Genomic DNA, 27,696 nt, shown 5'->3' with positions numbered 1-27,696 from the left:
GTTGGAAAGTGTTGAAAGTACTCAGATAGTAAAGCTTAGATTTTTGTTTTGTTTGGCAGTACACTTCTGTTTAGAATTCTTTTAATCTAATCATTCCCTGCTTTTATATTCATCTGGTAGTTGAAGGTTCTGTGAAGGATATTTCTTTGTATATGAACTTATTAAACCAATAATGCTTAAAAGTGTGAGGTTTACTTCCCTTTTTCCTTTTTTTTTACATCACAAGATAGGTTCTTGTTTGAGTTGTTAAATTTCTATTTGCCTTTCTTGAGTTTTTTTGGGGGAGGGCAGAGAAAATAAGAAACAATTTATATGGTAGATCTAAAGTTTCATTAAAATTGCTTATGCCCTGTCCCAGGCATTTTAAGTGGGCCATCTGTCTAAACATCTCTCCATTTTTTTCTGATCATTTCCTCAACTTATTCATGAGCCATGGGAGGGCTCCTTTGTAGTCTCCATGTAGCTGGTTCAGTCTACCCCCACTGAATACATCTATGTGCTTGCATAACATATCTTTTCACAGTGCTGGAAATTCTCTGAACTTGGTTCAGATGAATGGCCCACTTTCTGAAGGTCTTTTTTTCTCCCCCTGCAAAGATTTGTATGCAGAAACTGACCTTGGTGGCTACAGAATCCAGCACATTATTCTTGATCATTTTACAGGCCACCTGCTGTGAAAGTTATGATGAAGGATTTCTTAATGATTCTTTGACCATTAACATTGTTTTAAGTCAATATTTCACTTTTATATAACTGCTGAATAGGTAATTGCACAATTGAAAAACAGCTTTACCCAGTGTCATATAATGTAGTTTTCAAACGGTTATAATCTTTCATAATGGGAGAATTTGTTACGATACTTTGGGATTTCTCTGTGTTTACGTAAAGTATTATGCAGCAAAAATATCAGAAGAGAATTTGTAAGGTTTTTTCCCTCAGTGTCAGAACTCATATTTTGAATTGGAAGTAAAAAAATCTATACTCAATTTCCTGACACTTTAGGAGCTGGTGACATTTATCATAGCTCATTACATCATCAACAGTAATTGGGAGAGGGGAGTTTATTTGCCACAAACTGCAGAAAATTGTAGTTATTGAGTTCCTTCTACCTGATTGGTTGATGACAATCAAAATGGTCGGGCTGGGGCAGAGTTATTACTTGATGTGCTTTTGTGAATGTCTGCTTTCCTTCGTTGTTTGTTTTTGACTAGAATAGATAATAGTTTAACTGGTGTCTGTTTTCTGTGAGCACAGTAAGTATGTGTCGATCTAAAATTTTTAGCAGTTGTCTGCTTTCCTCCCTGAAAACTTGTAAAGAAAGCAGGGGCTGTAATTGCTGCAATATTATGAAGTATCTCCTTCCCTCCCTCCCTCTCTGTCTGTCATGGCAGTTGGGGGTAAAAGGGACATAATACAATGTGCAGTGTATGAAATAAATTATGGGACCACGACATCATCTGTAGTTGAACAAACAGCATCAGAGGTTGAAAATAAATAACCAAGCAGGCAAGCACTGCTAGTTTTTCTTCTCACACCATTTATGTGTTTTTATAACTTCAACACTTTAAAGTAATGTCTTTGTGACTTAGAGCCTGGCCATCACCCTACTCTTCATCTGTTTCCCTATTGCTCATGGTACTTCCTTTTCAAAGTCAATATGGAGTAGAGAGGTTCAGAACTGCCCATTTCTGTATGGAAGGCATTCATAACATTCTTTTCCACCCACCTCCTGTCTTTGCGGCCATGGTGCTGCCTTTGCTCTCTCCTTTTGTGTGTAATGCTCTTGGCAAAGGACAGCAGTGCACAGCTCTCTGTGGCCCCGCTTCCCGTTCACCTTGCACTCATCTTGATGCTAAAATTGTGTTTCTTCCTGCAGCCAGTGATCTTTATATGTAAATAAAGTCATTTTTTTTCATGTTATGTTGATTGCCAAAACTGCAAGAAGAAAGGGAGGGCATGTTACACCCTATGGAAAACATACTGTGTGGATTTAGATTAGTTACTGAGAGTAAGTTCTTTTCTTGTAAGGGTGGTGAAACACTGGCACAGGTTACCCAGAGAAGCCATGGGTGCCTATCCCTGGCAGTGTTCTAAGTCGGGTTACATGGCTTTGAGCAGCCTGGTCTGGTGGAAGGTGTCTCTTCCCATGGCAGGGAACTGGATGAGCTTTAAGGTCCCTTCCAACCCAAACCATTCTGCAATTCTGAATCTAAGGTTGGAGGAGAAGCGCCATGAGATTTTGTGTCTTTTATGATGGCAAAAATGATACTGTTTTTTCCTTCAGTATTTTTTCCCCTGTAAATAGTATATGTCAGATTTCAGCCTAGTATGTAGAATTCTAAAAGTTTTTTGAAAATAGCCAGAATTTTGGGGAGTTTTCCATGAACTAGTGGAAAATATATTCAGAAGTCCAGATGTTTTCCCTTTGGAGGACTTAGATCTGAGTTCTCAGCTAAGGAAGCATCCTTGGCCAAGAACAAAGAGATTCTTCTTTCTTCTCAGACAATAAAAAAAACCCCAAACCCCACAAAACAACAACAACAACAAAAACCCCAAATCCCCTTTTTAGGCTGATAGAAAATCCTCCATTTCTAAAGTAGTTCACAGACTTGAGCAGCTTCCTTTCCCTGTCCAAGAAACTTGGACTTTGATGTTTAAATGTAGGCTTTGTGATCCTTACTGGTATGAACAACACACCCCCCTTCCTGAATCCCATCAGAGTTGCATCTACTATAAGATAATTTATTTGAAAGGAATTTGATTTAATGAAGAAAAAGTAGGATTCTTATGGTCTAGTGTAAATGTCTGTTTTAGCCAGTGTAACTGTAGGTTACAGTTGCAAAGCCACAAGCATTTGATTAGCAAAGGTGAAAAATGTCCTTGTGCAAATGGGTCTAGCAGTTCCAGGAGGGAAATACAACTTGCCACATACTTGGTATTAGATGGAGCTCTGGACCTTGCCCTCCTGGCCACCAGTGTTGCAGAGAGGGGAATTATGTGCCTGTGGGGATGTTTGAAACCCAGGCAAAGCAGTGATCGTAGTCATGCCTTTCAAGAGGTGTGCATCCTGTTTGGAGATACACTTGACAAAGCTCAGCAAGACAAGACTGAACAAAAATAATCCCTGCTGGAGAACAAGACTGTCTTTCCTTTGATGGCCAATGGCCAGATTCATGAGGTCACTTCCAGTCAAATGCAATATGAAGCAGGGCTGTGCCAACAAGCTTATAAGGAATCTCATGCCACCAGTGAAGCGGATCTACTAAGCTGTGTTTGAGACGAGGTCTTACCTTGTACAAGAAATGTTATAACTATGAAGTTGCTGTAAACCACTAAATCCTGTTGGCTATTACAGTGGAGTACCATAGAGAGTATAGCCAGGCTCTGCCAAACCCCTGCTACATTCCTCCTTCCTGGTGCTCTGATACCAGGAAGTGCAATGAAAACATCTCTCAGTTTGCTGCCTGCTACCTGTGCAGGAAATTCCTGTTCCTATTCTTCAGGAACTCTTGTGTCTGTCACATTTCCTATCAGCCAGTCTAAATGTTTTGGTGACATACAGGAATTTCAAGACAAGGTGCTGAGAAACGTCATTGCACCCAATAAGTAATAGATATTTCCTCAGATTTGTTGTTTTGACAGTTGTGGCTGTATATTAAATGTGACAGGTAACAATTAGCATCTTTACTGTGGGAACAGATTATTTTCAGTATCTGTTTACATGAGCTCCATGGGTCATGATACTTAGAGGAGTGCTAAAATGTTTGCTGATACTGGTGTAAGCCTTACTTGCCTTGGATCCAGAAGTAACAAATGATAAGCATGCATCTGTTTGTCTTTATTTATTAAAGATATTTAGTGTTTCCATTTCTCCTTTTCAGGCACATTGCAAGGCACAATTTGGAGACACTACGTGCCTAGTTAGGTACCTGTTAGGTAGTTGCTTAGATTTCAGGTGCTTAAAAACTCAACCTTCTTAAAATGATCGTTGAAATACTTAGCAATTCAGTGTGTTATCTTTGGCTTAGGCAGGTAATTTCTCCTCCTGTGGCCTCCTGAGGAACAAGGATTCTCCCTGTTGAGTCAGCAGGGAACCTGAGCGCTTCCTATGGGGAGATGTGGTTCACTGGGCATCTGAATCCTCAGGAGGATGCATGTGACATAACACAGAAATAAGTGTTCCCAAGTTTTCAGACTCTGAAGCTGCAGTAAAATGTAGTAAGCTCTATAATGTACAATAGATTAACATTATAGCAGAAATTACCCTTAGAGGAGACCTAAAGGTGATGAATTTATGCCTGTTTCTTACAAAGAGTCTAAATGTGTGTGTCAGGGTTTAAGAAAAGCTATTCCAAAATAACGTGTCTTTGTTTTAGTGGGGTTTAAACTTCACATTCATACCTTCTGTTTAGGCTACATGGTGCTTGTGGATGCTAATATCCAGCACCCACTCATCAGAAAAATTGTAGGATACCTTTGAACACCAGTTGTTACAACAAAGTGGAAGAGACTTGAAACGTTAGGATGAGGAAACTGAAACTGAGTATCCATTTAAGTAAAACAGCTGCAAATTTCTTGTTTCATTCTGAACTTCCAAGAATGGAGACTCAGGCCTCATTTATTTGCTGTCAGGTGTGCTTCTTTAAGCTGAAGTTTAAAAGATTTGGGTTTCTTCTGTGACTGGATAACTGGTGCAGCCACAGAATGCTGCAGGAATAGGCATAATCTTGTATGTGGGCTGTGATGATCTATCATGTTTTTCAGTTTGCCTGAGCAGCATTGTGGATGAGATACTCTAAAGTGTATATTAATTATAAAATTACTTGCATTACTTGTTTGGCTGAATCTTTTGTCTGTAATTGGACTTTAATTAAGGTTTACTGAGAATGAGATGAAAGAAACAGTGATTATATTTTGCCCTTAAAAAGGCTGCTTCAGCTATCACTGTTGCTATTCTCCTGCCAACCCACTTTCTCATCTGCTTTTCATCTGTTTGAGCTAATTCTTAGCAAGCGCTGGCTGTATTCAAGAGCCTCCTATAACTTTATCAGTGTACCCAGTGTGTCAAGGCAAATCTAGAAAGAAAGCAGAGTGTATTTTCTCCTTATATGCCATTTGACAGAAAAATGTATTTAGGATTTTTTTTTTCAAGTATGCTCTCCAACTGTGTCTATAGATTAATGATATTTTATATCCTTCATGACCATCCTATGAGGCAGGCGTTTCTGGTTCAAATGGGAGAAGCGTGAGATCTCTGTTAAAAATTCTTCTTCTGTCTGTCTCTTTTTTAGAATTCCTATTGCCAAATCAAAGAGAAGTAGCTGGGAGCTTTCTGTGCGTCTAGGAGATGGAATTTACCCAGTTGCAGTTTCAAAGGATGGCTCATCATTTTCTGTAAGTTCTGCCCATTTTCTAAGCAACTCAGTGTATTGAGTCAATATGCATTATTCTTGACACCTACTAAAATTCTCTGTCTGTTCAGTGGCTATAGATGTTTATTATGTCTTTAGCAGGCATTGCTGTGAATTACAAAGCAGGACTCTTTGTTAATTAAATAGTGCTAGTGTACAAAGATTTTCCTCTGCTCATGCTTGTGGATAATTTTTTCATCTACTTGTTTATTAAATTAGTTTTCTAATTAATGACCCTGTTTAGTGTCTTCTATTTAGTGTCTTATACTCCAGTGTACATGGATGAGAGCAAGAAAATCAGTGCAATGTCAACAAAAATTAGATTAGCTTAAGTTAGTGATTAGAAAAAAACCAGAAAACCAAGCATGTTGAACGTGTAATCGTACTGGGATGGAACTATTCAGTGCTTCGGTAAAACTGTACGCGGTCATAGTAAAATGCCGGGGTTTCAAGATGTGCCTAGGTCACTTTGGTTGAATGTGTATAAACCACTTTTTTTTACAAATATTCTAATTACTTAAGCGCTTAATGTTTTCCATGTGAAAGGCAGACTGTCACAGTAGAACGCTAATGCTGTGTTAGGTAGTTCAGCTATTCAGCAGAATAAAGGCAAGACACAAGCTGGTTGGACTGGAGAATTGAGAAGGCAGATTTATAGAGAGAACTACTTTTTAAGTCTGTTACTGGTCATTCCACAGTCAAATTGAGATTCTTCTTTTATTGTTTTATTTGTTTATTTATTTTAAATAGATAGTTGACTTGCACAGTTTCTGTTGACTCTTAGGCAAAGGTTTATGAAAGGGTCTAAAGAGGTCAGTTTTTCTTTGAGTCACTGAAAAACAGGAATGAGGAATCCCAGAAGTCCTCTAGTTTACCTCTGCAGCTGTTTTCAATGAAGATACTACTCAAGAAGAGTAGAAACTTCTACAGGATCTGCTCCATGGTATTTTTTACAGTCATGGTGGTCACACCTATGTTGCATTCGGAATCATGAGATTTCTTTGTAAATGGACATTTAAAATAGTATCTCATATAGTGAAGACAGTATTGTCTCAGTGATTCACTTCTGCTCTACTGGAATGTCAAGGTAAGATACATGATTTTTAGTTGAAACTGGTCGTCTTTTTATATGGCTATTTTCACTGACATGAATTGAGGTAGTGAAAACCTAGCACTTTTAAATTTATTTTTCTTTTTCTTGCCTAACTGGGGCAACAAGATGCTGAATCAACATCATTTCTAATATTACCTTTAACCCCTTCACACTGTATTCTACACACATTCACGATGAATGTGAGAGTATGAATAGAAAGTAGGGATGCTTTCTGTTCCATGTGGATCATAGGTGCACTGTAAAAAGGATATGGAGGAGATCAGTCACTGTGAGGAGATCAGCACATCTAAAAATTTTCTCTTGAAAGTGTACTACTTCAAATGTGAAAGGAAGTGGTCAGTTGTGGTATTTCTTTAAGAAAGAATTACAGGAGGTCATGAACAACTATTTCCTCAATATCTAATTTATTGTGTTGTTGCTTCATGGTAGTGATACCTTACTCATGGAATGGTGCTTCAGGGGTGAAGGCCATGTCTGCATGCAGTTTTTTACTGAATTAAACTTACGTAATGGCCCTAACAGGCATCCTGTGAACTTGGATACAACCCAGTGCTCAAGCAACAAAACACCTCTGTCAGATTTCAGGCCAATTTGGAGTTGGGCTAGCACTGGTTTGTGTGACAGGCATAGCATTTTCCAGGAGCAGGCATTGCCTTCAAGTCTTTCCACCTTTTTGTTGCAACGTCACTACTAAGAGTAGTCAGCCTGTAGCTGCCTGCTGCAGTGGGAAAGACGCAGAGTGGCTGCTGGTGGCTGTGGGTTTTGCACAGGCCCTTTCTGCTGTGAGCTCAGAGATCTAATTCCCATAGCCTGACCTCCCCAAACTAATTACAAAAGCATGTATATGTGCACAGGTGGTTTTTTTGAGAGATTTACTTCAGTTTCGTTATCTAGGCTCTAAGCATCCTATTATGCTTCTGTCTTTATCAGCTGTGAAGGTAACTGAACATACAGTCACATACATGAGTCAGTCCTAGATGCCATGTGCAGCTGAGTTGTAAACTGCACTGTTTCTCCAGGAGGTACTGGCTCTGATCATGAAATGCGATTGCTGCAAGTTTATCATTTTAACATACAGAAAATCATTCTCACCTATACCACAGTCCAAACATGCATCTCAGTTTAAATGAAACTGCTAAACAATTCTGATGGCTTGTAGAAGCACTGAAGATAGTAAGTCCTGTTTAACAAGGCATATATGGAGTCCGATTTCTGGTCCTGTGATTTGTTATTCAACAATAATGAATGTGGAGGATCCTGCTATTGTCCTTGCATCCCTGTAGTATGATGCTGTTATTACCAAAGGAGGCAGAATTACCCCTGGAGAGCTGAGCACACTCAGTGTCATGGGTGAACGTGTGCATAAGCAGTAGGGAGGAAGTAGGGGCATCAGGTAGGGTACGTCTGCATGCCCTTAAAGTTGGGCCAGAGGGGTTGGTGACAGCAGCTTTTGCATTCTTATTCTACCCTAACCAACGGAGAGAGGTAATTCCTCATTTACCTGCACCTGGAAAATTCCATAGCTGGTGAAACAAGTCACAGAAAGGTGGTTTTCACTGTAACCAGAGGTCTAACTCACTTAAACCTTAAGGTAGTGTATTAAAATTGACTCCAGGGCTTGGGTTTGCAAAAAGCAGATATCTGTTTTTAAATTCCAGGGTTGTTAACTTGTTTTTCATTGTCACTGGATAAGTAGCAGAGGACATGTTATTCTTTAGTAATAATTTTCATTTTGCTGAGGTTCTCCTGTGACTGTGCTACAGACAAGAGAATATAATAAAAACAACACAATCCGAAATCTTCTCAATTATTATTCAAAGCTTTATAATGGAAAAAAAATTTGCCTTAAAACTTCAGAGAAGAAAAGCCATAGACTAGGATCAAGAAATCTTGTTTCTGATCAGGAGGTATAACATACCATCAGGAAAAAAAAAAAAGGGGGGGAAAGAAAAGAAAAGAAAAAGGGGAAATTCAAAGCTTTCTTTATGAACTTTGCTGTCAGAAACACAAGCCTCACTTTTTGAACTCCTGCATTTGGTTTTTGCTCTTAAGTTGGTGTGACACGGGCTCCTGACTTTGTGGGTTGTGTCCCCTTGTGGCTATGACAAAGATAGCTAAATCTGTGGTGCAGTTAGATGGCCCAGTGGGAGGGCCACCTTCACATTCCCCTTCAGAAGTTTACTCCAGCTGCAAACTGTGCATTGCAGCAGCAGTGTTCGCATCCTGATTTACTCTGTTTACCACTGGGACTCTTCCAACAGTGACTCCTTTCTTTTTTTCCATAACTCTTTCACTCTCGCCAGCCGAAACCTCCCCACCTCACAGTATGCAGTGCTCTGCTCTCTGTGCAGGGAGTGTGAGCAGCAGGCTGCTCCGTGGTTCCCGCTGTTTGCAAGTAGATCATTCGTCAGCATCTCGGTCTATGGGTCATCTGTGGTTTTCTTCGTTTATCATGAGAATCTTAATGAATTGTGCAGTGTTAACTGCTCTTTGCTGCTCTTTATTATTCAGGATTTTTGAGTTTTGTAACCATCTGGTTTTAACCACTTTATTTGTAACAGAGGTCCTTGATGCAAGCTGGCTTTGAGCCACTTTAGAGGCCTTGCTTCACCAAACTGAAGAATTAAAAAGGTAAATGCAAACAAAAGCAGTACAAACAAAAACATTAGTTTACTTGTTTCCAATAGAGCTTGAAAACTTTTGTGAATTCTAGTTTGATATTTTTTTCTTTTAAAATAGAAGTAGCTCTGTCATCATTCTGAGGCAAGCTACATATATGCTAATGCTTAATTTTGTATAAAATTAGTATACTGGAATTTTCCTCATCAGACAGTTGTTTCTGGTGATACAACAAACACTTTTGCAATTTAAAAACTCTAATGACCCGACCGGAGAATTAAAATCTAGCAACTTTGTTGAGATCTGCTTGCTTGTGTAACAAGAACTAACCAAATAAATTCATGTGAACGTCACATACTCTTTTTGTCTTTGTTCTTTGTCCTATATATGAATTGTTAGAAGAATCTTTAAGCTGTTTGTCCTATGTATCCATTTAGTTCTTTGGAGGACAGATAATCAGATTCTGGGCTTTGATTAGTATTCTTATGCTGAAAGTTTTTCCTTTCATCAGTGGAGATCTAGCGATCAGGATTATGGCTAAAATAGAATTTGAAGGAAGAATACTCCAGTTTACCTGAGGCTAATGTAGAAGAGCAACAAACATCTCAGAAGCATCCCATCACCAAACTGGAATCTTTTGTTTAGTTCAGTTTCAGACAGGAATCTTCATCCTACCATTTTTGATTGCCAATCTGGCTATGAAGTTTGTTTGTTTTATGATTTCATTGATAAAAAGACTTGATCTGGTTTTGCTGGTGAAGGTTGGAGTCTCTTTTTTCTTTACAAAGCTTGAGTGTTGTCCAGAGTACTGGAGGGTGGCAAGACAAAAGCAAATGGGAACCTACATATATTGAACAAATCTGGTAGCTGTGTGGTTTCCCTGCACTGTACTAAGTTGACTCTTCAAAGCCGAATGTCAACCACCAATGAGGTGCGGGATCAGTGTATGGTGGCTTTGTTGCCTTTTTGCAGACTTTGGTGACTAAGGAGCTGCTCACAGCCGGAGTGGAGTCCCTTTGCTAATGGTATGCTGGGTGGGAGCTGCCCTCCTCATTGTGAGCAGCCCCTTAGTCACCACTGTGTATCAGACTTCAGTGTCATGGACAGCCATGAGCCCACCTTCTCCAATGCGGATGGATTTCATGTAGGTAATATGCTTAAAATGTAGAATGAAAATAACAGCAAAGGAGGTAAGTGGCCTAAGAAAGGGAGAACATAAAAACATTGGAGCAGGTATCCAATAGTAAAGTTCAATTAATTGGATCTACCACTGTATAATTTTCATTCAAGAAAAGAATGAAAGACAAGTAATGAACATGACTGTGGTGCAATCCTTTCACTGATCTAATCCATCCTCCCTACTTCCTTCAGTGTTCTTCGATTTTATTTTTCTTCTATGAGTGTGACTTGAATTAGACAACTAAAGAAGAGTTTGTATTATTATCTTTGTGGTGGAGGAGGTGGTAGAAAAAGGGATGGGTCATCTTGTGTTCTGTCTACACCTCTGCTTTCACAAAAGCAGAATGGATGAATTGAAAGGCTCAGATTATGAGTACCAGCAGTAAGTAGAAGGTACAGTCATGTTTCTTTTTGCTTGAAGTTTGTTGCTCTATGCATAGGTTGAGGACCTAATTTTAGTTCAACAATTAATTTGCTGCTGTATTTTATGCAATAAACTGCATTCTTGAAAACCTTTTTGGCGTAATCGGTTTTCCCATTCTTTGCTACTGTTTAGGGATCTTCTGTCTTGAGAATTCTTTATTGCTGATTTGTGTGATTTCTCTGCAAGTAATTGTTATTCTCCTTTTTCATGTTTGAAAACAACCCTTTCTGCAAGGGTTCTTCATCTCTGTGTAGATGCATACCTTCCCACACCACTTAGAATCATCCTTTCATCTGTTTAGTTGACAAAGAATTTCCAGATGTTTTTACTTACAAAGTAGCTTCTTATCATTGAAGTTGTGGTGAATGAAAGTTGTTTGTTTTGGCTTTTCTTAAGTGTAAGGTGAAATAGTTCAGAAGTGACTTTGAGCAAATGGAAATTTGATACATTTCCAGAGGGACCTGTGTAGGTCAAACACTCAGTAAGAGGAGAAAAAGCTTAATTACTTTTTTAGATTGCTACTAGAATGGGCTACCATTTTCACAAAGTGATGGGTCATCATGTCCTAAATTCAAATTTAAGAACAGGTACATATAGTACAAACATGAAATCTCTATGAAAATTCGTGAAGCTTGTTCAGCCCAGTGAGAAAGGAACAGTTTTATGGATTGTTTTGAAAAATATTTTTCCCCCCATATTTTTCATGAGAATTAAAGAATTTATTAGACATCTATGTATGTGGAAAATTGGCCTATGTACTGCTTAATATTTGCAAAGGAAAACCTATTGTATAATACATAAATGAGAGTGTAACAGTACAAATCTAATGCATTATTGTCATTGTTATCTGAATACATCCTTTATCATCAGCATGCAGTAGGTAAGTATTTATCTGTATGCTTTAATTTAGTGAATTCACATATATCTAGTTATGATTAATCTTTGACTTCAAATTAAAATGTAATAAACATTTAATTAGGAGAGCTCTGCTGTATTCATTTGCTGTAAATTTTATGACTGGAGGGTAAGTTGATTTAAAAATTACATTGTGAAGTACTTTCTTTGTTTCATGAATTATCTTCAGGGGGAGGAAAAATGCTTAAGAAGAAGTATCACCCAAAAATCAAACTAGGTGCATCTAAACTATGCAAAGTATCAGGTATAAAAGCAATAGCATAATGGAAAATCAGAGCAGCGATACAGAAAGCTGCTGTAAGCAAACGTAGTCCACATTTAATTCCTTATACACAAATGTGAAGAGAGCAGGATCGTAATTCAGTGCATATTAAGTTCTGTCTCTCCAGTAGTCCATAACATTAAATAACATTGCCCCATTCTATCAGTATAAAATTAATAATCTTGTTAGGAGAATCAATAAAATACCAGAATTATTATTAGTAGTATTTTAGATTTCTGCTATGCTTCAGGCAAATAATAATATATAACTAACTGGTCCTACAAAAGAAATATGAGGGCTGTATTAATAGGGGTGAAAAGCAAATACCAGTAGGAATTAATAAGAGGGGTAGCCAGTAGAGTTACAAATTAACATATCTCCCCAGGAGCAGTAAATGAAGATTTTCAGGTTAATATAGTTCTAAATATATATTGTTATACATTGGAATGTTATATATGCAATAGTTTTATGTGTAGAATAAAATATGCTGTTATTCCAGTGTCTCATATTAGTTTGATTGAAGGGAAAGTGCATGTGTAAAGGCACCACTCACTGGAAAGGGCAGATAATCCTTACAGCTGTAAGCAGAAATTTTTTCCTGCCTTTTTCCAAGTGGTTTATATTTTACTTGTAGAGTAGCACACAAGCTCTCCATTGCAGTACATGTGCAGTTATGCAAACAAACCTCGCATTACCAAGTTCTATAGGTTGTATGTCTACAAAGTCTATTGTTCTAGAGGTTGTATACTTACTTTTACCCTTTTGGTCCAGTTTCAGATCAAGAGCATTTTCTGATTGTAAGACTTAAGTGTTTTGTATAATGCAATTGTGTAATGAAGTATGCATAAAATAGCTCTGTGGCAAGAGCAAAATTGTTGATTTGCACCTTTGTGAAGCATTACCATTATCACTGAGCTATAGCGGTGCTCCTACTTGTCTGACTCTGTGGCTTTACAAATCCTGCATTTCCTTCTCTACAGTGGCAGATTTACTGGAAGGGTTGAGGCTGCCCTGTCCTATCTGGTGGTGTGGGGACAGCTTCTCCTGGGAGGCAAGCACTGCACACTTGAATCCTTCAGTCTGAGGAGAATACTGGTCCTCATGTTATGACTCTGTGGGCAGGAGCTTTAATTGCTACATTTCTGTGGCTGCTGATGTGTTTTTTAGATGAAAGTAGTCTTGGCCTCAGTATCTTGTTGTGAACTCTATGTTTCTGGTGTGCATTTCTACTCTGCTGCATTGAGTTTCTCAGGGAATTTAAATGCTGGGACGTATTAAATGTGATAGAGGTAAAACCACTTAGGTAAATATTAAGTATGCCCATATAATATTTCTATGTACTCATATTAGGCGTGCTTGTGTACTAAGCAAAAAGAGAATCAGATTGTATTTGGATTGCATGTTTACATGCCAGTTTAGTAGTAAGTACATGTAGGGGACTGGGGTGTGTATCTCCTTTGTAAAGAGAGATTGTTGGCTTGGGTTTGTATATCTTGGATTAGTTTATTCACATAGTACTCTATGAGCATATGGAGAAAGTATCTACAAGGGTGAAAACTAAAAATTACATGGAAAGTAACAAATTAATTGTGTAGTTTTAAATACGCTTTCCCCTCTATGTCAGTGTCATAGCTTGGTTATAGTAGTTTTTGGAGATCTGTAGTTCTGCTACAAAACTCACAGTAACATGTTGTCTGGCACTGGTATGTAGCCTATAAGAAAAGTTTAAAAAGAAAATGCAGTGAAAGGTCTGAGATGCTAAATGTAAAGTATTTTAAAAGCAAGTGTGATCAGTTATTTTCTCTCTGTTAATGTCAGACTGCTCTTCATTGTTTTAACGCATAGTTCTTAAAAGGCGGAAAAGGAGATAGGTTTTTACAATGTTTAATTCTAAATTACCTAATCAAGAATTTTACCCACACAGGTGGCTTCGTAGGATGAATTCCTGTGGTATAAAAATTGACAGGATGTTCTGGCATGGGTCATGATCCAGTGATTCCAGGAATTCCAGTGAAAAATAAACTGAAATATAAATTAGTAATCTATAACAATGCAGAGAAATAACATACCATTTTCTTTCTTCAGAAAGTCTTGTTTCTGGCATAACAACATGCAGTGTGTCCTGCCACCCTTCCAGTCCTTCTGTGGTCTTTTGGTTTAAGACTGACAACTCCTTGGGGCATGGGTGTTGTCTTCAGTTCATTTGCATGCCATGCAAACTTCAGATCCTGCACCAAAACATTAATAGTTTCTAAAAAGAATACTTATCTTCATCACTTGGATGCTTTCCTTTACCATTGATTCTGCATCCAACGAAACAGGAAAGAAACAGCCAAACCAACTCCTCCCGGCCCTCAAAACCCCCTCCAACCTCCCAGCCCCCTGCCCAAGTTTTGTAGAATGAATAGGTTAAAAAATGTTGTGAGCTCCTCCTGCTGGTTCGGGAGTAGCAAGAGTTACATTTAGAAGCATGCTAATGTAATGTTAAGAGCCTGGCTTGTTCTCACAAAAGCCATAGTTAACTCTGCAGCCCCTGGATGGTGTTTCATCTTTAATTCTGTTGTCTGGGCAAATCTCAGCACATTTAATATTCAGTATGATACTGTAGTTTGGGATCTCTTGATGCTTTGGCACAGGGGGGAACTGTAAGGTCATTGCCGCTTTGAGTTGCTTTCTTAGCTCTAAATTTCTTTGCTGCTTTTTTTTCCCCTTTAATTTAATTTTTAAGTAAGGCAGACTATTAACAGTACTTTAATGTAGCTTTTATGGCTTATGAAAAATCATGCTGTTGTAGTGGATAGATGTACGTCAGCTGTGACTAAATGTTTTGATGTAGTCTTCTCAAAAGATAGACTAGAAGAGCTTTCCTTTGAAATATGTGAAGCAGTTTTAGACACAGCTTCTCAGATGGATCTAATTAGTCTTTCATATGGACTGGATGTCCGTTTGTTGCAGCTGAATTCTCATTTCATTCACCCATAACTAGAAACACCTCGCTTCAAACGTGTTTCTTCAAAGAAAGAAGGGTCTAGGGTTCCATGTTTTACTGCTTTTTGATGTTGGTTTCCCTTTAACTGAGAAGACCTTATGTTTATACAACTGTTATTATTAAGAAAACATAGCTTTGTTCATGAGAGTTCATTCGGTATCGGTGTTGGCTATTGGTAGGAGTTGGAGATCTGTGCAATAGATCTTGCTATATGAGACTAGTGGGACAGCTGTATGTCTAGCTATTAAGCTCGTTGTAACACAGATTTGTATGCAACCGGGGAACTTGGGTTATGGGAGAATGAAAATTAAGATTAGAGGTACAAACAAGTCTTATCAATGGATAGCAGTCCTATTTATTATTAATATACAGTGGCCACCAAAGAGATATTGTACTCTGTGCTGTTCCCCATTTAGGACATGCTTGTATGGCACAGTTTAGGACAGTACAAAGGAACCTATGCGACTAACCTTGTTTGGGCAGTGCTGCATTAATGAGACTGTATTGCTCCTAGTTTAACTAACTTGTAAAGAGCTGGCATGCACACCTCCATGTGACGCTGCATTGTACCATCTTGTGACATCTCTGCAGCAGAGAATATTGTGAAAGCTGTAGTGGCAAATATGTGATTGATCAGTGTAAAATAGTCAGTGAATGGTACTTCAATACTGCTAGGGTTGATTCTTAAGGAAGATGAGTGGAAGGCAAGGAGACAGATACTCCACCTGTTTATTCCCCACTGGCTGCTTTGCGGTCATGGCATCCTTTAGACTAAGAGCAACTGGTTTGCAGAAACAGGGTGATGGTGCTGGCTTTACACATCTGTTTCCCAGCGGTGTAGCTGGTCTGGTTTTGCCAGTGTTGATTGCTATTTGCCTCTTCTCTTCCCTGTCAAAGGAAGGGCAGTCCAGCCCAATTGCCTTCAGATGGGACATACTGGTAAAAAAGGAGAGAGTGATGTGGTCTGTGAGCAGTCTGGCACTAGCAGAACTGGATGCTCTGTCTCTTGAGTCCTCATTACTTGTCCACATTAGTAACTGCAGCAGACTTGCATGTCTGTTAGGAAACTATTTTCTGCTCCTAGCCTCACCCAGTCATTTCCTTCATTTGCCTCTTAGCATGTCATCTTTTTTTAAGCCCTTTGCTTGTCCACAGGCGGCTTCATGTTCACATTTGTCCTGCCAAAAAGCAAGTCTGGGGCTGCATTCAGGTTGGCCAGCTTGGCTGCTGGATGACAACCTAATTGTCCTTGTCTGCCCAAGAGCTGAATGGGGGCACTCATTTTGTTCTCTGTGCAGCTTCTCATTCTCATAAAACTTGAATGGATTTTGATGTTTTGTTAATACTGACCAGTCAAGTCGAGTATGTGGTGGGGATTTAGAGGAGGGACTGGCAAATAGTGCAGTTTGTTGTCTCTCTTTTTTTGCGATCAGGCTAAAGGTGCTGTTATTGAAAGGGTTAAGAAAGAGAACAAGGCTGTTCTGAATGCAGGAGGAGGTAAATGATTTTAAATTATTAACAATGAATTGCATCACTGTCTGTGGCTCATAAAGAGAATAAAAAAGGAATCTGATTCAAGTGGCCATAATCTACTGCTTATGGTGTATTTCATTTTTGAGAGAAAATCTACAGATCTCTAGGTCGTACAATAAATCCAAATCAACTGGAAACTGAGATAAAACCTATAGCTCTATCATTCTAGAATTATTTCAGGTAATCTTGTGTGCACCAGTCTTTATTTCAAAGGTGGTTCTTGCAGTTCCAAAATAATTCAGATTTTAGGAGTGCCAGAGGTCAGGCGTGCATTTTGCAATAGCTTTAACTATGTGACTGACTGCAGAATCCTTTTGCTGTTCAGTCTATTATAGGCCAGCTCTGGGCATTTCTCATAGTTTGTGAAGTGATGCAAACTGTTGTCTATAGACCTTTCCATTTGTTACGGAAATGTGAAGAGAAGCAATGTACAGGGGTATGGTAGGAAGAGAAGGGTCAGTCTTGTGGTAAAGGGGGGCTGTGTGTTGATGTGTATTTTTGCCTCTGCCAAAGTCTTTCCCAGATGATAGCCAAATCTTTGAAACCATACTTTCTAAATGCAGACAGTTCTGCATGGTTTTCATTCTCTGAGCCTCAAACTTTGCACTAGAATCAGTCATAGAAACACTGAATACTTACAGCTGCTGGGGAGATCACTGCTATCAGAATATTTAAAGTTACCAAACCAAGTTCTCTGCACTCTAAGTTTTCACGTGCATCATCTATTTAGTATGGTCTTTCTAAACTGTAATCTGTTGATGTCTTGCCTGTAATAGGTGGTGTGGGAAGAGGGGACTGTGCTGAAAAAAAAAAGGATGTTCTCTGATGTGGAAGAGTGAAAGCACTGTATACTAAGGGAGACACAAAAAAACATGATGTAAAATCACAGAATGGTTAAAGGGGCTAGAGGGGCGGGATCACCTCCTTCGACCTGCTGGTCATGCTTCTTTTGATGCAGCCCAGGATACAGTTGACTTTCTGGGTTGCGAGCGCACACTGAAGCCAGCACATGTTCAGTTTCTCACCAACCAACACCCCCAAGTCCTTCTCCGCACGGCTGCTCTGGATCTCTTCACTCAACCTGTAGCTGTGCCTGGGATTGCCCCCACCCAGGTGTAGGACCTTGCACTTGTCATGGTTAAACTTCATGAGGTTGGCATTGGCTCACCTCACAAGCGTGTCAGAGTCCCTCTGGGGGACCTTCCCTTCCCTCCATCATATCAACCAAACCATGTAACTTAATGTCATCAGCAAATGAAAAGTACTTCTGTCTGTGGACTATGACTTGAGTAGCATGCATTAAGCCTACCTGAACAATTTGGAGACTAGTTTCATTAATGAATATTGTTCAGTAATGTGTCCACAGCATTTCAGTCTGTTTATAAGATGTAAACAAAGGAGATGAAGCCAGGTAGTGCTTCATATCTCAAATTGTATCAGTGCTTCATATCTCAAATTGTATCAGTTTGTGATATTTACCATTACATAAAGGTGGGTCTGAATTTATCAACTCTGTGTGCGTGTAAGAGAGAACTCCCTATGTTCTTATGTATTAGTTCTTCCTTTACCCCGTCATTCCCCTCTTCACAGCTGCCCCCCTTTTGCTTTGTAATATAATGCTGATACTCCAAGGATTTGTTAGCTTGGTTGGATCCACTAAGGTCATTCCATGAACCTCTGTGGTGAGCTGAGAAGTGTAATTGCTGCTAAGAGGGACATTTTCTTCACAGCACAGTAAGAGCAACAAACAGTAAAGTTCAGAAATTTGGGTTTTATTGCAGACTCCATTTCTAAAGGGTGGTTAGGTATACAAAGGTTGTGCCTTTTTCATGTTTGCTTCTTTTTGCTCACTGCTACTAATGTAAGTTTTCAAGTCCTGCCTCTTCCCACCCTTTCTCTTGGGCCTGGTTTCATTGTTCTGGCTTGTCCTAGTTTTCACCCCTCAGTCTTCTCACCTGGTCCATGCCCACTGTCTGGCCAGTCTGAGCCTCCCTGTTGGACTTCCACATCACCTAGCAATCAGTCTTGGTTCTTTTCTACAGGACCTTCTCCCATGTAGCCGTGCCCTGCTCCACAGGCTTCCAGGCTTATGTCAATGCATTGGTCTTCATTTCTATTTTCATTTCCCAAGGCTTCACAATTGTTTTTGCTTGTCCTATTTCTTCTACCTTATTATTTGTCTGGCTAGTCCTTTTTCTGAGTTCATTCTCTCACTCCTTAGATAGTCCCCTGTTTTTCTTCATTCTACCCTCTAGTCCTTTCTTCCTTGCACAATCAGTTCATGCTTCCATATCTTCCATTCCCTGGAATGGAATGTGTTTCTGTTACTGCTTCCATGGCCTTTCTCCATTTGTAATGTTTAGTCGCTTTGTTCAATGAGTCCCCTACTCCTTATTTCTTGCTCCAAATTTTCCTGTCTATCTTTTCTTCACCTTCACTTTACTCCAATCTGACTTCACTGACACTTCCAATCTTTGTCACAGTCTGCTTTCTCCAGTCACGGGGCGCTCAGTATCCAGTTTTTGTTGCTTTATACTACTGCTTCCTTGGGTGCTCAGCCCTAGCAGGAGTAAGTATTGAAACCACAGAGGTGACAGTCTTACTAGGATTATACTTGACCTGGCATTCTTCACGATTTCAGGTGAAGCTATATTCAGCCCAGGGCTAGCATGTGTTAAATACAAGGAAGTGTCTTCTAAAAAGAAGTGTGGTGATCTATAGATAGGATTTGGGTTTTGCAATGCATAGAACTCATCCAAAGTTACGCAGTTTGCGGGAGGATGGGAGAGATGCATTTCAGCAGTTTCACTTCCCAGGCAGATTTTCAAGCTTCTGTTCCAAACGGTAAAGGAGATGTTGCACCTTTTCACAGAAAAGTCAGTAGGGTTCAGTAATTTGGCCAATGAGATATTCTTGTTCTGCATCAGAAATGGCTGCATATTTCTCTGAAATTTTTCCTTTCTGAAATCACTTCTGAACGACTTTTCAACCTAAATAGAGTTCATCTGAGTTGTAAGAAACTGAAAATACAGTGTGATGATGGGAGGAGTCAAATGACTTTGGCACTAAGACTCTTCCCTTCCCCCTCATGCTGTCGTTCTGTCCCCCAGACCCAGGTCTTTTGACAGGCTCTTCCTCTGCTCCTCCCATGCTCCTTCTGTCTTCATTCCAACCTTGTCTTTCTGTTGTGGGTGCCCTCTTGTTTCCATCATCTAACCTCTATCAGCTGTTTCCTTTATTGCCCTAATTGCTATGTATTTTCACACAGTGACCTCTTTGTCACTGTTGGAGCAGGCCAGCAGTTTGATGGTAACAGACTAGTTTGCATGCAGTTTATCCCATTTTATTTTTATATTTTTCTCCTGGCTGATAGGGGAGGAAGAAAAGAGTTTAATGAAAAGTGAGTGTGGTTACACTGGTATTTTTGTTTTGACATGAGCTTTGCATATTTTTAATTTATAATGAGCATACTTTTGAGTATCTTAATGTGTCTTTTATTTCAGTTTTATCATCTAAACTCTCGGAGAAAAGCTACATTGATGGCCAGTCAGTGTAACAGAAAACCAGAACGGCTTGGGTCAGAAAGAACCTTTAGTCCAACCTCTCTGTCAGGGGCAGGGACACCTTCCACTACACCAGGTTGCTCAAGCCCCATCCAGTCTGACCTTGAACATTTAATAGGCGATAAGCAAAAATGAAGACTAATTTTGTTGTTTAAAGAAAACAGCAGTAAATGAAGAGAAGAGGGAGATAGTATATAGAAATCTCAGGAAATGGAGAGCCTGGGCTTCCTTTGTTTAACAGTTAAACAGACGAAGATCAAAATCAGCCAGAATAGGCTGACCTTGAACAAAAGAGCAGCAGCTCTTAAGATAAACCAGAGAGAAATAGACCCTCTCCCTTACACAGCTAATGGATTTTTTCTGGCTTTGGCAAAGAAAAACTTTCTGAAATAAGTGAATTAATAGGAATGGAGGGGAAAGGACCAAGAGATGGTCATTGCCGATCAATCTGTCAGTCTACCCAGTCAAAGACATCAAATCATGTTGGCCTATTATGTGGGCTACATCTGCAATCTAAAGTGAGCCAAAGGTGATTTAAGGTTGCTCAGGCTGATCCTGTGAAGTACAAATACTCATTACTTGTTTTATTGTAGTTTATGTCATAAATTCCAGTTCACAATATGTGGTTTTGCTGTGTAAAAATGTGCTTGAAACAACTGAAATGATACATGACCTTAAGAATGAATGCTTTTAGGATCATTACTGAGCAGGACCTTTTGAGTCTGTTGAACAATTCACATTCCCAACAGAAGCTGTTTCAGTAGCTAAGGGTGCACCTCAGTAAGTTCAACATTAGCAATGCTTTCCAGAATAGGTGGGAAATTATTTTGAAAATGGCAGTAGGAAGTGTGTTCAATGTTACACACAACTCTGGCACTTTTCAGTCATTTGAAACTATTAATCTGTTTTACTGGATCTGCCTCGCTCTTTCTATGGAGATGTGCTTTTTCCTTTATATTCTTCAGCTGGAATTTTTAATGCTCTCCATTAGTTTATCATTTTAGCAAATTTACTTCTGGTACAGTTAGCTGAGTGATTAACAGATGAAATGATTTCAGAATATAAATTCTCATTTGGTCTTCTAGGCTGTATTTCATCTCTGTTGTGTGCCTTTCTAATTACCAGCATATTTCAGTACTTAAAATTAGAATTTTAAAACATGTATTATTCATCTTCTCTAGATCAGAATTAAAAATGACACAGGTTGACATGTATTATTTCTTCAAAATGTTCTAATATTGTATTTTCTTTCTCATTTAAGCCTAATTATCTCTTTAAAATGTTAGATCAAGGTTTCTTTGACGCAGTTTGGTTGGATTTTTCAATAAAGCTATTGTTTGGGTGGTTATTTTTGTTTGCTTGTGTGGTTTTTTGTGGGTTTTTTTGTTGTTGTTGTTTTGGGTTTGGTTGTTTTTGGTTTTTTTTTTTTTTGTTGTTAAAGCAACGCTAGCTTCTGTGTGTTTAAACCAGAAAATAGTAGTCCAGCTCTGGACCTGTATGAATGGTGCCTGTCACTGGCACCAGTACTGAAGGAAGCTCAATGCAAATTTTGCAACTTGGTCTTATCCCTAACAAATCTCCAAAGAGCAAATAAAAAGTACAGATAACTTTGGGAGCAGTAAGATTTAGATGCAGCTTCATGACTTGGGAAAATCTGTGAGTATATCTTACTATGTTAAATCTTTTTGCTTGTTAAGGAATGGCATTAAAAACCAATCTGTGCAAAGCACGTAGAAGATTAATTAACGCTGGGAAGTAAAGAGATGTCTGAGCCTTTCACCTGTAAGGTACCCTTTATCTCCAGCTGAGTTTGCCAGCCTTTAATGCTATTTGTCATCTTCCCCAACAGGTATCTTGTTATTTTTTTCCACACTGCTCTTTATATTTTGAATGATTCCTGTAATGCCAATACCCTGTATTAGCCTGTTATCCTCTCCCACTCAAGGCTTTAAATATTTGTTTGGCTTAAGCAAAAAAATAAAGACACATTTGCTTAACTGATGTATACTTCCTTTTAGAAATAATTTAAGGGAGAACTAAAGAAGGTTAAATGTCTATTCCCAAGTTTAAGGATGCTGTAAATAGAGTTAAGGCCTATGTATTATGATGCTTTTCATATAACTGTTATTTACAAAGAGGATATTAATTATTTTCTGCTGAAGCAAACACACAAGGAGAGTTCTTTCACAAGGCCAGCTTGGATGGGACTTTGAACAGCGTTGTCCTAGTGGAAGGTGTTTCTGCCCAGGGCAGGGGGGTTGGAACTGGATGATCTTTAAGGTGCCATCTGGTCCAAACTGTTCTATGATATAGCTTTGATATGGCTTTATGGTGCACACCTTTGAGTGTTCTTTACCTATGCAAACAGCCATCTTGGCTTGCGCAGCTCGATGTGAAGGAATGAAACGGGTTACATATATGAGGTACCTTTTAATGAATGGTTTCTTTATGTGGTGACCATTACGGCATATGGGAACTGTCTGGCTTCTTTTAAATGTTAAGTCATGTAACTTTTTTCCGGATGATAAAGGTATGTAATTTGCAAGAAAGGAAAGGCAGGGGTCATTCTGTTTATGCCTATATTGTACACTGATGCTTCTTGTATAATTTTTATACAGATATTCACACTTGTATTTTTATATTTACATTTTTGGTGTATGTGTTTAAGTGCACACTTCTATAAATGTATGCATCCTATTTAATAATATTTTAGCACATTACTGAAAAAGTGTAGTGTTATTACTGTTCCATAGCATCTTTAATCTCTCAGTTGGGCAGAACTGTGATTTTTTTTGCATTCTTTTCTTTTTTCTTACACTGGTTACACCTTTTTGCGTTTCTAAAGAAATAAGTTTTGTGTAAACAGTCTCTTGGGTTTAGATAACCTTGAGCTTCAGTGACGTAGGAATTCTGCCCTTAGTTGCATGCTGTCCTTTAAATTACATGGAAAGCTTATCATCAACACTGTTGTGGAAAACTAGGATGTTTTTTCTCCTTGTTCCAGTGTAAGGCATCTGTATCTAAAATAGTCTTCATTTTAGTTGCAAGCATGCAAGAATTTTTTATTGGGCTAATAGTGATGGTTATGTCTTACTTTAAAAGAAGTGATTTTTGCAATACTCAATTTATAAGACATAAAATTGTTCATTGTTATGGACTTAAGGGTTTTGTTTTCTTTCTGTAAATTTAAGAGTAATATGGTTTTATTAAATCTTCATGCATTATGTTGCATGACAGAGAAAACAGGGCTTTTACAGCTGTGGGCACCTGACAATTAATGTATGAGATCTGACACAATGAAATGGCTTATTCTATGATCATGGAAAGCTCTAAAATACTTGCACCATTACTGAAACTTCGTGGTACATGCAGCTTTATGATTTTGTTATCCATTTTACGGTGAACAGGTAATAAGTGGTTTTAATTGCATGAGAAAATATTTAAATGTTCTTTTAATTGGTCACTGATTGCTGATTCATGAAAGGATTCTAATCATATCAAAGATCCTTCTCAGTGAGGAACAGATGATTGTTGTCTCCTGTTACTTAATGGATCAGAGACATTCTTGTCTGGTAGGAAAAGCCTGCCTAAGATTTCTCTCCACAGAAAAAAACTTTCTTCCCAAACTGCTTGGACATGCAAAGTCATGTAGTAACTGTACAATTCCATATTAGAACATATATGTAATGTCTACCTTAGTTAAACCATGCCTGAGTTATCATCTTTCTTCTGTTCTCCCCAGATTGCTGAGTGACAAGGAAAAGAAAGTACATTATAATACTTAAAATTGCTTGTAGGTAGTGTACTTTGCTGTCTCCATGCCAAAGATGAGAGCCGTCCTCATCACTGGAAGAGCTCTTCTGGTGGCTGGTGTCTTGTCTGCCTAATGTTGACATTCATACATCACTCTGTGTGTATAAAAGCAAAGACCCTGTTGAGTGTGAAGAGCACATCACACTCAACACTTCTGTCAGTGTAAGTTGAAAACTCAATTTCCTCTTCCAGCTTTCTTAGTAGTTAGTTTACAGATGATTATTTTTTGTCATCTAGGACTGAAACCATAGTGAATGTGTAACAAGAGCTGCCAGCTTTACATGTTGGGGAGCCTGCCAGCAGGCAGCCCTCTGAGAGAGCATGGTTCAAGGAGCTTTACCTAGTTTGGATTGAAGAATACCATACCATGCTGTCACTATTAAGTCTCAGAAATCTTTCTGAGAAGTATGCTCTTAATGTGATCGGTAACACAGCAGCTGCATCTGTGTAAATGGCACAGTCATGTCATTTCAGGAAAGGACAAATAGTACCTTCTTGTGGAGGGAGATCTTTGTTTATGAGCTATTTGCACCAAAATTAGGCAGATCTCCCAGGCAAATGAACTCTGCACTGAGAAGCTGGATTAAGGAGACTGGAACAGTGTTGTGGCCACATTCAGGAGAATCTTAAGCGTTTGGAAACCTGACATGAGAGCGAGTGCTTTGTTTCCAGGAGCACAGAGGGCAGTCTCCGCTTCAAGTAGTGTTGTAACTATGAAGGTTACTGCTTAAGCATTTGCTGTCAAAATAAAATAAATCTATTTAATTTCTAATAGGAGATCTGGGAAATGGAGTAAAAATTTACTGTTTGACAATAGGGGCACTGTCTTTTGCTATCCCTATAATTGCTGTAATTAAGACTCATGAGTATTTTCTTCTAGAACTACTACTATAGCTTTGTGACTGCCTAAACTTAAACTAGAGCTAACATACTGTAAGTTATATCCCAGCAGACATTTACTGATTCAAGTCTCAGTTCAGCTGTGTTTGGCTGTGCAGGTCCTACAATCAGCGAACTGCATAAAGCCTAGACTTAATTTTTAGGGCCATTGCACCATTAGGGTGCACTTCAGGATAAAAAAGAAAAAGATAAAGAGGTGTATGGTTTGACACACAGAGTTTGGAATTGCATAAAAATATCCATTTCCTCACATGTCAAAAGTCACAGCAACAGGTAAAGTAAAAGCAGTTAAACCAGATTTCCTTGACATTATCCTAGTTCACAACGAGGTTAACTTAGGTAAAGTACTTCAGGTCTCTATTTTCTGCTTAGTTTAGCTGCTTTATTCAATATTTCTCTGCTTCTGAAGAGGTAAGATTCCTTTCTACATAACATAATGGTAAGGAGGATTTTTGCTTTATTAAATGAGCTAATACCTTCAGGAAGAGTACAGATACAGAAGATGTAAAGTATATTCAGCTTTTATCACTTACAAGACAGTTCTGCTGTCTTTTGTCTGGAAAGAAAATGTGTGAAGAAAAACTTGGCACACTTGATATGAAATGTAATACTAATGTATCTATACTGTGATTTTTTTCTGAGTAGCAAGTAGTGTAATTGCTTGATACCCTGAAAGAATTGGAGAATTTGAAAAGAGAGATCCCTCTTTGTTTTACATTATCTGGCTGTGCAGGGGAAAAATGTATAAAAAGTTTCCATTGTGAGGTGGCTGAAATCCTTTGTATCAGAAAATATCAATGCTCAGGGCCTCACTCTTAATGGCATCAAAGCTAATTCAGCCTGAACAATCCCCACTTCATGGGCAGGAAGGTATTAGATTTCTGTAAAGAGATGTGCAAAGCTACAAAGTGATCAAGTGTTACAATTATTAACAAACAGAAGACCTGTAAACTTAATGGAATAACTGGCAGCTTCTTGGATAGAACATTTGTCAAGCTCCAGGGATTTGGGAGTTTCTTTTTATTAATCATTTAATTCTGAATATTCATTTTTTCCAGTCCTACTTGTCATTACTATCATTAGACACCACCTTTGTTGTGGTTGTAGCAAGGAAACTCCCCACAGTGAACGTTAATGCATAGCCAGGTAATTACATTTTATATGTATGTTAACAAACTTTGATTATTTTTGTAATCAAAAAAGAGGGCTTCCTTAACTTTTAAATAAAATCTTAGATTTCAAACTGTCCCTGTGGACAAATTAGGTATCATTCATTGTAGGAAGCAGGAGTTATAAGTAAACCCCAGTGATGGGTGCTGTAGCTCATGGAGTCTGTTGTTTCAGAATGAGCCTGTCTGAATTTGGTCTTCATGGAATTATTATTCAGGAACATGCCACAATTTTTTCAAGACTGATGAGAAAATCGATACGTAGAATACATCTTTTTTTTTTTTTTTGCTTTATTGTGTCGTCATTTTGTAGTTATAAAAATTCAGTGTTAGAATTTTAGCATTTCATTACATGGTTATGGCTTTGATGACTGGACTTGTATTTTGACTTTTTGTAGATACTTCACCTGTGAACTGTCAAAGGTGTGTATGTGTGTCAGTCTTCACAGCTTGCAGGGATGAGTATGATTGCTTTGAAAACTGGTGTAGATAGGTAGACAGAAAAGTTTTGTTTCCTGGGTTTTCTTATAAGCAGAAAAAATAGGCTTTTTTGTCAACTTCAGTTATCTGTACTGAAGAACTTTTACTGTTATTGTTTCCTAATATAATAATAAACCTGGGGATATTTGTTTTCCATTATACCTTCTATTGACTAGAAAGACAACAGGCATTGTTTCAATTTACCCATTGCAGTTATCCACTTCTGCTTCTCCAGTCCTTCCCCAAGGCTTTTCTGTTAGGATGCTTGCAAAACACTGAGCCAGAGGTTAGGTAACAACTGTGATGTGGCCAGTATTCACATACCAAATGGTGCCCTTGCCAAGCCATCATCTTATAAAGGCAGACATGAAGTTTTTGTCTCATGGGAAGAGCTTGCTTTGTGGATTAAAAGAGGTGATGGGAATGGCTAAGTGCAAAGGCTCCATTTTTATGAAAATAACCCTAGCAGGTAAAAGAAAGGGTGGGGAGACCTAAAACCTGTATTTTGGGTCTTTTTCCCTTAGTGAAGTATTTTGAAGTTTTCCTTAAAGGAAGAGCTTTTGACTGTCCCCAGCCAATAGTTGTGGCAGAGAGGGCAGTTGAGCTTAGTTCTCTAAACTGGTCAATTATTGCCTTCATCTTAGGTGACTGTGTGATGGTAGACATGACAAATGATTCATTGTGTGTACCAAAAGAACCAGCCTAGGTCTCTAGAAGAACTCAGTCTTGCATGCAGATAGCATGTTGATCTTTAATTCCTGGGATGCCTTCATCAAAATCCAGGATTAACATTTAATATACCTTTAAGATATCTTTAATATATCTGAAAGATGTCAAGTGCTTAATGGATTTTTTTGCCAGTAAAACTGTGTAGAGGGTTTGTACGTGCACATGCCTGGAGTTTCCACTATCCTGCCTGGACTAAAGCATTAGCATCCCTTTCCTACCTGTTCTTGGTGACACGCAATGGACTGGGTTTTTCTGTACCTGCCTCCTTTGAAGGTCATACACTGGCACTGCCACCTGTGGACTAACAAACTCTACTAGCGCTGAGTTCAGCGTGAAAGCCAGCAGCCACTCTCCCTTCTGCCAGTAGTGAGGATTGGCTAAAGGCCTTCTTTTGTTGAAGCTCTACTGGTGCAGCAAGCAATACAAGATTCACGAGGCCAGAGACCGAATGCCTGAGAAAGAATGTAGTTGCAGGCTGCCATGCGGCTGTGAGGCTGGAATAAAGGGAGGGCCCTGGTTTCTACTTCTGGGATTGCTCAGAGGTTTTATCCAGTGACTGGTTTTGACACAACTGTGGAAACACAGGATTTAGCTTA

At 38.7% G+C, this 27,696-nt stretch overlaps 1 protein-coding gene across 4 annotated transcripts in view; it reads left to right on the top strand.

Annotated features, from left to right (window-relative positions):
- PCCA (propionyl-CoA carboxylase subunit alpha) overlaps nucleotides 1-27,696 on the top strand; it is a 275,758-nt gene that overhangs the window by 159,734 nt on the left and 88,328 nt on the right. For all 4 annotated transcript variants that reach the window (XM_061349292.1, XM_061349291.1, XM_061349290.1 and 1 more), the window contains one exon: nucleotides 5,292-5,394. In XM_061349292.1, the coding sequence (XP_061205276.1) occupies nucleotides 5,292-5,394 (103 nt within the window). The remainder of the gene's footprint in view (nucleotides 1-5,291; nucleotides 5,395-27,696) is intronic.

The sequence above is a fragment of the Neopsephotus bourkii genome, unplaced genomic scaffold, assembly GCF_033783945.1.
Source record: "Neopsephotus bourkii isolate Nb327-2 ecotype Australia unplaced genomic scaffold, CSIRO-AGI_Nbou_v1 NB_398, whole genome shotgun sequence".
NCBI classification, from domain to species: Eukaryota; Metazoa; Chordata; class Aves; order Psittaciformes; family Psittacidae; genus Neopsephotus; species Neopsephotus bourkii.
This window is presented reverse-complemented; position numbering and strand designations above follow the sequence as displayed.